The sequence below is a fragment of the Colobus angolensis genome, unplaced genomic scaffold (genome assembly GCF_000951035.1).
Source record: "Colobus angolensis palliatus isolate OR3802 unplaced genomic scaffold, Cang.pa_1.0 Scaffold85, whole genome shotgun sequence".
Classification (NCBI taxonomy): domain Eukaryota; kingdom Metazoa; phylum Chordata; class Mammalia; order Primates; family Cercopithecidae; genus Colobus; species Colobus angolensis.
The window spans coordinates 5,885,428-5,896,928 of NW_012122376.1; the positions used below are offsets into that span (position 1 = coordinate 5,885,428).

Here is an 11,501-nt window from a genome sequence, read left to right on the forward strand (position 1 = left end):
TCATGGAACTTGTATTGTAAGTGGAGAATTAAAAATAAATGAAGACTTCAAATAGTGAGAGGAGCTCTGACTGCAATAAAACAGGGTGGCCTGTTTCATTAATAGGCAGTGGCTGCCTTGGGGCGGGGAGGAAATATGAGGGTGGGAGGGAAGATGTCTTGAGAGATGAAATCTGAGCAAAGACAGTAAGATAAGAAGGAAGCATTCATGTGTGATCTGAGCTTGGGGGTTGCATTTTAGGCAAAAGAGAGGGCAGGTGCAAAGGCCCTGAGGCAGGGACCGGATGGGCACACCTACAATAGTAGGGATGAAAGAACAGCCTGGCTGGACGTGAGTGGGAGCAGCGAGCTGGGCGGGGAGGATGGAGAGGAGCAGGTGAAGGTCAGATGGGGAAAGGATCTGTAGGGCAAATGAGGAGTCTGAATTTCACTCTAAGTTCAGGTGGAATATTTTGAGTGGACAATGCTAGGACTGGTAACTTTTTGAAGAAACTCTGTGCAGCTTTGTGGAGGTCTGACGCTGATGTAGGCTGCATCTCCTGGGGTGAAACCCTCTGGCTACTGCCAACTCCTCTGTATTGTTCTGACGGTGCTGCAGCCCAGGACGCCTTCCTGGGGAGAACACAGGCCTATGCTGTGACCCAGGGGATCCATTCCTAATTGGGCCCACACCTGATGCTGCAGGGGAAAGGCAGCACCTGAGATGCTGGGATGTGTTGCTCAGGAGGAGCTTGGACACTCCCCGAGGCCCCTGCCCAGCTCTGCTCCATTCCTGTCTGCCCCGGCTGGCTGTGGATGAGGTGGGACTGGGTGTCCTGGGGTGAGTGAGCAGGGTGCAGGCATTTGAGAGGGGAACCTTCTGATTACTAAGCGCTGCTCACTTGCAGCTGTGTCCATGAATACCCACCCCTGCTCTGGGCTCTCTCTCTGAATCCTCTCCCTCCCGTGGCCAGGATCTCAAACATCCCTGATCCATCCCCACTGAGTGTGAGAGTTTTGTGGCCACACTCTGTCAGGGGGTGGGGTGCCTGGTAAATGATCCAGGCTTCTGGGTCCAGTGAGGAGGTAGGCCACCTTCAGGCCCTTGGCAACTTTCTGTGGATCATGGAGTGCTGTAGGGTCACCTGGCCTCATCTCACTGCCTCTTCCCTGTCACCTGTGCTAGTCCCCACTTCACATCAAGGACACAGAGGCTCAGATGGGTCAAGGGACTTCCCCTGGTGAAGGTCAAATTGGGATGGGAACCAAGTCCATAGGGCTCCAAAGCCCATGTGTGGTCTTCTGCCCCCCTGCTCATGGGGGCATCCTGAAGACCCTTTGTCCCACCCGCCTCCCTCACGGTCCCTGGAATACCTGCACCAGGCATAGTTGCCCATGTAGGGAGGCCCTGGTACACGCCTTCTGGGTCCAGGCACTGGGGCTGCCCATTGGGTGGGGTAAGAGGGGACTCATGGGTGCTCTGTCGGCTCAGAGCTTGCTGGTGACAAGAGTAAATCAGTATCAAAGGATGGAAACAGTGCCCAGAAACTTGAGGGTGAGAGATCACTTTCAGGACAAGGGTCTCAGGGCAGCCTCCAGGGAGTTGCTCAGCTCCAAGGGCGGCTCCTCCAGAGCTGCTGGGCCTGCCCGCCTCTGGCCTGTTTCCCCAGCACTAAGGTCCTGAAGATTCCCAAGACTCCCACACACTCTGCCCAGATCCCTGGAGTTCAGCCAGCAGGCAGCCCCCCAGATGCTTAGTTCCACCCTTGTTCACCCCATCACCTGGAAGTCACAGCTGTTTCTTTCATTTGCTATTCCTATTTTCCTGTTTACTCCTGTAGTAGGTAACCAACTGTTACTAGTTAATAATTCTTATTTTTTATTTTTTTGCAGACAGAGTCTTACTCTGTTACTCAGACTGGAGTGCAGTGGTGTGACCACGGCTCACTGAAGCCTCCACCCCAGAGCTCAGATTATCGACCTCAATGCCCACGGAGCTGGGACTACAGGTGTGGGACACCCCACCAAGCTAATTTTTTTATTTTTATTTTTGGTAGAGACAGGGCCTCACTATGTCACCCAGGCTAGAATAATTCTTTATATTTTCTACATGTGATGTTCACAAGCAAGGGTTTAGTTCATGAGAGGAGTGTACATGGCGGTTATGCCTTTCTCGTGCTTGAAAGCAGTTCCAGGAGGCTCAAGGGAAGGATCCGGAACAGAAGGCAGCTGGGAGCAGAAGAAGTGAAGGGAGGCTTCCTGCTACGTGTTGCTGTCCTTGACATAAGGAAAGAAACTGAAGCAAAATTAACATAGAGAGGTTATCTGGTCCAAGGTTGAGGACCGCGGCCGGGACGCACAAGAGTGCTTTGGGAAGTGCTCTGCTTGGCCTGTTACTAGCAGGTTCTTAAAGGCAAAGGGGGCCAGGCACGGTGGTTCACACCTGTAATCCCAGTACTTTGGGAGGCTGAGGTGGGTGGATCATTTGAGGTGAGGAGTCTGAGAGAGGCTGGCCAACATGGTGAAACCCTGTCTCTAGTGAAAATACAGAAATTAGCCAGGCATGGTGGCGCATGCCTTTAACCCCAGCTACTCGTAGGAGGCTGAGGCAGGAGAATAGCTTGAACTCAGGAGGTGGAGGTTACAGTGAACCAAGGTCATGCCACTGCACTCCAGCCTGGGGGACAGAGCAAGACTCTGTCTCAAAAAAAAAAAAAAAAAAGAAAAGAAAGACAAGAACAAAGAAAAAAAAAAGGCAAAAGTGATCAAGAATGGCTAATACAGGGTTGTTTAACAGGAATTCTCACTGGTTTAGAGATGACATTGGTTAGTGATTGGTTCTAAAGGGTATGGCTTTTTATGGCTTCCTGGCATCAGTCCAGAGCCCATATAGCAAGTGGCTTCAGGATGTAATTATTATTTAGCTCAAGGGGACAGTGAGACATGACTGCTGTTTCATTTCAATTCCTCTCTGGGCCTGATAATTAAAGGGGGCTCATATTCCTCATCATGTTTACCTGTTATCCTCAGATAAAGTTTCTTTGCTTTCTCAATGTGGTCCAGAAAGTCTGGGCTTTGGTGGGAGTCCCTATTATAGTTGAAGATGCTGATGGCTGGATCAACGCACATCAGTGTTACCGTGATCCACAAAGGAGGCACCTGCTCTGACGATCTGGGGGTGGCAGCAGGAGGAATCTGGTTTTCAAATATGCCCTTTTGAGGCCACTGAGCTCAGGCTTTCTTTTACACAGATCAGACGACTTTAATGCAACGGACGCCCTGCCTGGCTCCTCTCACTGTCTTGGATGAATGTACCATTATCTGTGGTGGAGGAGCGGGGTGCCAGCGATCAAAGCTCTCAGGAGAGCCAAAAGAGCTACTCCAGCTGGGGGAGATCAGTTGGGACTGACATTGGAAATGTCCTAATATCAATGTGCATTTTCCTTGTAAGGTGGGAGATGTGCTGGACACTTTCATTTTCTAACTTTCTTTTACCGCAATGTAATATTACCAGCTAGTGACCCCAAATCCCAAAGTGGGTAATATACATATTTAAATAAGTGATGTTTATAACTAACAAACATACTGGAGGCAGAGGATTATTTCCAATATTGCACATTTATGCAAAAGTACAGAAAATAACACTGTACATTATATAATAGCATGTAAACACTCTAGAACTTGAATAATAAAACGTTCTACTAAGAAAGAAATATTGCTCATGAAGATTTTTGTGCCCACCTTTCCCAAGTCAGAGGCCCTCATTTATGTCACAACAGCAAGGTGGCAGGGCATCAAAACTGCCATACATTCTACATCCTTCACAGCACTGGAGAGACGGACATGACTCCATGGTGGTGGCTTTGGCTTGGCTGTTCTTGGCCCAACACACCTTGTCTGGGTTGTGATGTTTTACAGCCACAGCATCAGGGTCCTTTGCAGCTCTTAAGAAAAGACACACACAAATCACAGGCTTAGAATTTTTCTTCTCAGTCCTTTTGTTAGAACTGTTGGGGGTATCTGGGAAGTTTAGTGCTGAAGCCAATCAAACATGAACACCAACCCTACATTAAGGCTCTTTCCCCTGTATCAAATTCCTCTTGAATCCCTTCCTCTCCTACGATTGCTATAAATGTAAACTCAGGTTACAAAAGTAAGGGTAAGTGAATTGCAAGCAAGGTCACCCAGCTGGTCACTGCAGGCCCCCGAGATGCAGGAACGATGGGAAGGTGCTGCATTCAGCTGTGCCCCAGGCTACGGGATGTGTCACTGTGAACTCCTTAGAATGGACTGTGTCTGACAACCAACCTCTCTGGTAGTTGAAGGGTCTTCTCCCCAAACTGTAATTGTCTTTTGTTCAACCTACATTCTCTTTTCTCAGGATATTCACATATGTCAGCTGTCCCAGAGTCCTAAAGGTTCACCTCTTTGCCCTCAAAGCCACCAGAAATGAAGGAACACTCTGAGAGCTCCCAACTCAGGCAAGAGGAGATCAATCCAGCCCGTCCTCCACATGAACACAAGGCAGAGGCTCACTCATGCAGCCTCCCCTGCAGTCTTCAGCCCACAGTGCCCAGGGAGGCACTGGCCACGGTGCTGAACAAAGGGACGTTTGGCCAAGGTGCTGAATTAAACACCTGATGGTAAACTCATTGAGGTCCAGTGACAGCTAAGCACCACTGACTCTCACAGCCTTAAACGGAGAACATTCTACAAACCCCAGGCAGAAGGGAAAAATATTTTACACTCAGCTGCCATTTCTGCCTTTTCAAAACTGCTTGTTCTTCTTGACCTCACTCACTCAGGGGTATGGCCACAGCAGCAAGGAATGACCTTGCTCAAACAGGGAGTCCAGGTATCCCATTTGAGGAGGTGTGATTCACTTTTCCTCACATGACTCACTTTAGTGCCTTGGCTACTTTGACGTAAAGACAGAGCACAACAATTAGAAGCACCATCGCGGTAACCAGTAAGCTGCTTCCAATGCCGATCATGATCTTCGTCCTGAGATCAAACATCTTTGCCACGCCTAGGGAGAAAGTGCAGGGAAGCAGAACATAGCCTCCCTCCCCACAAAGCCACTAAGCAACCTTCCATTAGTAGAGGAAGAGTGAACCCCAAACACAGATCTTTATGCATGTAAACTGCAAGCAAATCTTTCCAGACACCTAGGATCCTAAGCTGGCCCAGGGGTAGACAAAAGGGTTTATTTATGGATAAAAATGGACTTAAATGCAAACTCCAGAGGGAAGGAAATCATAATGACAGACAGTGGGAAGAATCTTTCCCTCTCACAGGCATGATATGCAGCTGGAAATGACCACAGGCCTGCCCTGGAGCTGATGGCTTCACTCCCCACCACCTGGGCCCTGAAATATGTTCACTCCAAGGGTCAGAAGTCACCCCTCACTGTACATTAGGTTTAAAATTATTTTATGAAGCTAAGACAATTAGTTCAGAAAGTATTGTCCAACAATAGTGAGAATATGAAAATCTATTTTGTAAGTGATAAGTATTTTGGGAAAAACAGTTTTCAATTTTCCCACCGACAACTGGGTTATCTCAGGCTTTAAGGAGATTCCTGACACTTCCAGCCAAACCCCTGCCAGGGCTCAGAGATGGGAGGTGGTCTGCAGAGACCAGGAGCCAGCTTATCCAGGAGCCCCTGTCCTTCATTCTGTCTTCCTAGTAGACCATAGGCCTACCTCTGCCTATTTAGTAAATACTCAATTCTCCCAGGAAACGCAGTTTGTTTGGAATAAGTAATTTGCTTAATCTAACACTCTGGAATTGGGGAACAGTGAGCCAGGAGAGAAGAATAACCAATCTGAGAGCTAAGCATACTTACTAGAGTTCAACCATCCAGAGCTAGATAAAGGCCAATTGTAACAATAAAATTAAGGAAAAAAACAAAACAAAATGAAACTTTAGGGCATGGGATATTTGGAACTTCTCAAACCTGTAATCTGAGAAAGAGGGATCTAATTATCCCTGCTAGGAGTAATTAAGATCCAAGGTTGAACAGCTCAGCTCACTTTTGGAAGCTCAGGTTCAGCCGGAGCTGGTAGAATGGGCCTACTCCAACCTTCATGCCACAGGCTGTGTGACATCAGCTCTCTGAACACCAGCTCTCTTTCATGGAGTTCTGAATTCTATTCCATAGGTATAGTTTCACTCTTGTGAAATATAAATACTATTTTGAATCACTTAATTCTAAGTCTTTTAACTTTTCAGGTCTTATTTCCCTTCCATTAATTTTTGGAGTTTGACTGCTAATCAAAAGCAAGTTTGAGATCTCAATTTAGCAAATAAAAGAAAAAGAAATATGGGAAGGGTAAAATAATCTTACATTTAAAAGTTCAGTGATAGAAGACTGGTTAGACTTTAGATTTTCGTTGCACAGTGAAATAATATAGAGTCATTTACTAGGATTCAAGCACACTTCCATTGACATGGAATGATTTTAATGCTTTATAGTTAAAAGAAGTACAAAAATGAAAGTCGAACAGGGCATCTGTTCTAGTCAGGTTTGTATGATTTTAAGGTACTCATATCCAGCCAGCGTAGTAAAATTAAATGAAGAGACACCAGGTTCAAGGAAGACTGTGTGGACATGTTTCTCCCTGCTAAGCATAATTATTATCCCTGGAAATAACACGAATCAAACAAAGGAGAACTCTGAAATTGGAAAGAAGAAAGCAAACTACTAGGGACCCCAGGCCTGGGTAAGCTCCACAGCAGTAGAACAGGGGAGGTGGGCATACCTGGTGTTTTCCAGTGCTCAAGCTAGCTTATTCCACTCCCGGATTTAATGTGAGTCCTGCTGACAACCCCAGGCTTTCCCAGCAGCAGTAGCAAGTTGGGTGGATTGCAAACCCCACTGGCAAGAGGTCTGCAGGGGCAGTGCTCATCTTCCTTGCTAGTCCTGAGACTCCCCTCCTCAGACCCTAAAGGGGGATCTGACCACATTCAGTGACCTAGCCCAGAAAGCACTCTGTTCCCATGTGCTAGAGACCCCCCTGGACTCCAGCTTGGGGGCCCTCCTTCTGTCCCTCAGGCAGCACTTTTGGGGACCTAGAAGCCCCAGTAGCACCAGATAAATGAAGTAGACCAAAATAGCACCACGAAACCTCTGAAAATTAAATTGTTATTGGCATCTAATCCCACAAAAGTAAGCCAGGACCTGCATGCTAAACCTAGGCAGTGACTACGTAATAAAATAAAATATTTAAATAGGACCTAGAGTCTCCTAGCATAACAGTCAAAATGTCCACGATTCAATGAAAAATTGCCCATAATACCAATAACCAGAAAAGTCACGCCTGAATGAGAAGAGACAATGCACTGATGCCCTGAACATGGAATAAGTTTGGTGTGTTCAAGGAACAAGAAAAAGGCCATTTGACTGGAGATGCATGAAAGGGGAGATGGCAGGAGAGGACTTGGAAAAAACTGGCCAAGGATACAAACATGCAGGGCTTAGAGCTCTAGTATAAGCTTAGATTTTTTTTTTTTTTTTCCTGCCTGTTACAGAACACCCTTGGAAGATGTTTATTGGGATTTTAGGAAGAAACTCATGCAATCTGGCTGGGGAGCCTGTGCTTTTAAACATAGACCAGTGGTTACAGAAGAGAAAACTGAGGTCAAGTAAGGTCAAATAACTTCTCCAAAGTTACATAGCAAGTAACTGACTAAGGTGGAAGGAGAATTCACATTTCTTTTCCTAGTGTTTTTTCCTGGAACCCATCTTGAGCATATATCTTCTGAGGGGATTTGAAGAGGTTATGTCAGAATAGGCAGAAAACTAAAATCCTAGGCTTCCTTGCTCAATTCAGGCACGGGACTGTCTTTCAGTATGAGGAACTAGGGACATGGGAAAAGGAAGGGACAACTGGGAAGATGCTAGCATTTGCTTTACCTTGAGAGGCTGCTATGGCAGAAGAGTTGCTTCACCTTTCCATTGATTTCAAATGTGAAAGAGAATCAATTCTAAATAAGAAGGTTCTACATGGGCATGGGGAACAGGATAGATGGAAATAGGGAGAAGGAAAGGGGTCCTGGATTTCAAGTCCATCCTCACCATCTATTGATACCAAGACTAATAAAGCAGTTCACCTCCCCGAGCCTGCTGCTTCTTTTCTAAAGTGAAGGGATAATGAATGGTGTGAGGTTTGACAATGATGGCGGTGGCAGCTGTTAGAGTCTCAGAGGTTTCTACAAGGACAGATGTGTCACAGTTTGGAAAACTATGAGGCCAATGTGAGTAATTAACTCTTCTGCTGTGGCTCTTCTCCAGTCACAGGTGTGACAGGTGTGTTCTGCCCACAGGCTGGATTCAGGCAGAAGGTGTGAAAGTGAGGACAAGATTTTGAGGGAATCTTTACCAATGGGTCTCTGCTAGAAAAAGTCTGCAGTCAAATGACTGTTCAATTGGAATCATCACTTGGTTTCATCATGTTTCAAGATTTCTGACTCCTCAGCAAATCAAAGAGCTTTCCGACTTCTCTTCTAGATCCCACAGTTCTCATTTAAACAGCAACTTTCAGGAGCATCTCCTGCACACACAGGTTGCACAGTCACCTACTCGGAGTTTTTGGAATCTTGAGTCTGTTCCTTCTGAGACTTATCCATTTATTGAAGCAGGGTTTCTCTAACTTATGTGTGCATAGAATCATCTAGAGAGCTTGTTAAATCACAGATTCGGGGCCTAACCATAGAGATCTGATTCATTGGTTTGGTGGGGGGAGTCCATGAACTTGCCTTTCTAAGCATCTCCCCAGGGGAGGCGGAGGCACAGGTTGAGTGTGTTAGAGCGCCTGTACTGGTCAGGGTTCTCTAAAGGAACAGAACTAATAGGATAGATGAATACATAAAGGGGAGTTCATTAGGAGAATTGACTTACACAATCACAATGTGAAATCCCATAATAGGCGGTCTGCTAGGTGAGGAGCCAGAAAGCCAGTCTGAGTCCCAAAACCTCAAATGTAGGGAAGCCAGTAGTGCAGATTTCAGACTTCAGTCTGTATCGAAGGTCCAAGAGTCCAAAAGCTGAAGAACTTGGAGTCTGATGTTGAAGGACAGAAAGCATCCCACACGGGAAAAAGATGTAGGCTGGAAGACTCAGCCAGTCTAGTCCTTCCAAGTTCCTCTGCCTGCTTTTATTCTGGACGCTATGGCAGCTGATTACATGGTGCACATTCAGATTGAGGGTGGGTCTGCTTCTCCCAGTCCACTGACTCAAATATTAATCTCTTTTGGCAACACCCTCAAAGACACGTCCAGGAACAATATTTTGCGTACTTCAATCCAATAAAGTTGACACTCAATATTAACCATCACAGAGCCCAAAACAGGGACTCCATGTTGAGTCTGTTTAATAATAGCCCTGGAATCTCCTGCAATGGCTCTTCAGGGACCACATCTCATTCTGCTCTGATTCCTTAGATCTGCGTTAGGGCTGTGGAACCTTCATGTTTAACAAGTCCCCCAGGTGATTCTGACAAAGCAGACTGTTTGCGGAGTACATGCTGGGAATCTCTGGCCTCATCTCTGAAATTTAAGGCTGTCAGGCAGTTGGTCACAGGCTACATGTACAGGGTTCTGCATTCACAGCACCTACATTCCATTATGACCAATGACTTCCACAAGTGGGTTCATGAGGAGAGCTCCAATCTGTTTTTTTTTTTTCCTTTAACGTTTATTATTTTATAATTTCTCAAAAGTCTTTCATCACATAGTTTATCTTTTTATTAACAAAGTTTTTTTTTTTTTTCAATAGGTTTTTGGGGAACAGGTGGTGTTTCATTGGTTGGGTAAGTTCTTTAGTGGTGATTTCTGAAATTTTGGTGCAGCCATCACCCAAGCAGTGTACACTGTACTCAGTGTGTAGTCTTTTATCCCTCACCCCCCTCCCACCCTTCTCCCTGAGTCCCCAAACTCCACTGTATCATTCTTATGCCTTGGTGCCCTCATGGCTTAGCTCCCGCTTATAAGTGAGGATATAAGATGTTTGGTTTTCCATTCCTGGGTTACTTCACTAAGAATTATGGTCTCCAACTCCATCCAGGTTGCTGCCAATGCCATTATTTCGTTCCTTTTTATGGGTGAGTAGTATGAATAAACCACATTTTCTTTATCCACTCGTTGACTGAAGGGCATTTGGGCTGGTTCCATATTTTTGCAATTGTGAATTGCGTACCGTAAACACGCATGTGCAAGTGTCTTTTTCATATAATGACTTCTTTTCCTCTGGGTAGATACTCAGTAGTAGAATTGCTGGATCAAATGGTGGATCTGCTTTCCATTATTTAAGGAATCTCTGTACTGTTTTCCAGCCCACCAGTAGGGTAGAAGTATTCCCCTTTTCACCACATCCATGCCAACATCGATTATTTTTCAATTTTTCATTATGGTCATTCTTGTAGGAGTAAAGTGTTACCACATTGTGATTTTGATTTGTATTTCCCTGATAAGTAGTGATTTTGAGCATTTTTTCATCTTTGTTGGCCATTTGTATATCTTTGAGAATTCTCTATTCATGTCCTTAGCCCACTTTTTGATGGGATTATGTTTTTTTTTTTTTTCTTTTGTTTCAGTTCCTTGTAGATTCTGGATACTAGTGCTTTCATGGATGCATAGTTTGCAAATACTTTTTCCCACTCTGTGGGTTGCGTGTTTACTCTCCTGATAATTTCTTTTGCTGTGCAGCATCTTTTTAGTTTAATTAAGTCCCATCTATTTATTTTTGTTTTTGTTACATTTGCTTTTGGGTTCTTGGTGTTGAAGTCTTTGCCTAAGCTAATGTCTAGAAGGGTTTTTCTGATATTATCTTCTAGAATTTTTATGGTTTCAAATCTTAGACTTAAGTTTTTGATCCATCTTGAGTTGATCAGTTGATTTTTGTATAGAGAGATGAGAATTCAGTTTCATTCTTCTACATGTGGCTTGCCAATGATCCCAGCATCATTTGTTGAATAGGGTGTCCTTACAAGAGCCTCAAATTATAGTCTCAACAGCTGAGACAGATCTTATCAGTCATACTTTAAGATGAGTTCTACGGCAGCAGCATGCAAACTCAATCTCTGCCCTGTATCAGGTAGACTGAAAATCCAGTGGTGAAAGCCTCAGTATGCTACTTACGGGGAAGAGGAAGATGGAATCACACTCAAGGGGGAGGCAATGCAGAAATCAAAATCATACACTGTATCTTGATTTAATGTATTGATCACCCACACATCCTTTTCAGCTATTTCAAACTGCAGTGGTTACCTTGACACTTTTGAAGGTGCATTTGTCAGCCCTAACTTCCCAGCATCCAGACTTGGCTTACTGGGTGTAGCACATACAAATAGAGAAAAGTTATAAGAGAAAAAGACTGAACAGAGATTTTGTAAGTGCTGTGCTTTACTTTGCCTAGTTGAGCAAATTCAGGCAGAATTTTCTTAGGACTAATAATTTTGGCAAAGCAATTATACACATATAAATACGTATAGCACTTATATAATAACACAAGAAAATCAATAC

General features: G+C 44.9%; 1 protein-coding gene across 1 annotated transcript; it reads right to left on the reverse strand.

Annotated features, from left to right (window-relative positions):
* Positions 1–3,577: 3,577 nt before the first annotated feature.
* FAM24A (family with sequence similarity 24, member A) lies at positions 3,578–5,849 on the reverse strand. The gene is made up of 3 exons (XM_011930228.1): positions 5,827–5,849; positions 4,881–5,007; positions 3,578–3,922 (listed from the first exon to the last, which is right to left on the reverse strand). The coding sequence occupies exons 2-3, from the start codon at positions 4,994–4,996 to the stop codon at positions 3,730–3,732; spliced, it is 309 nt and encodes a 102-aa protein (XP_011785618.1). The 5' UTR covers positions 4,997–5,007; positions 5,827–5,849; the 3' UTR covers positions 3,578–3,729.
* Between the last annotated feature and the right edge of the window lie 5,652 nt (positions 5,850–11,501).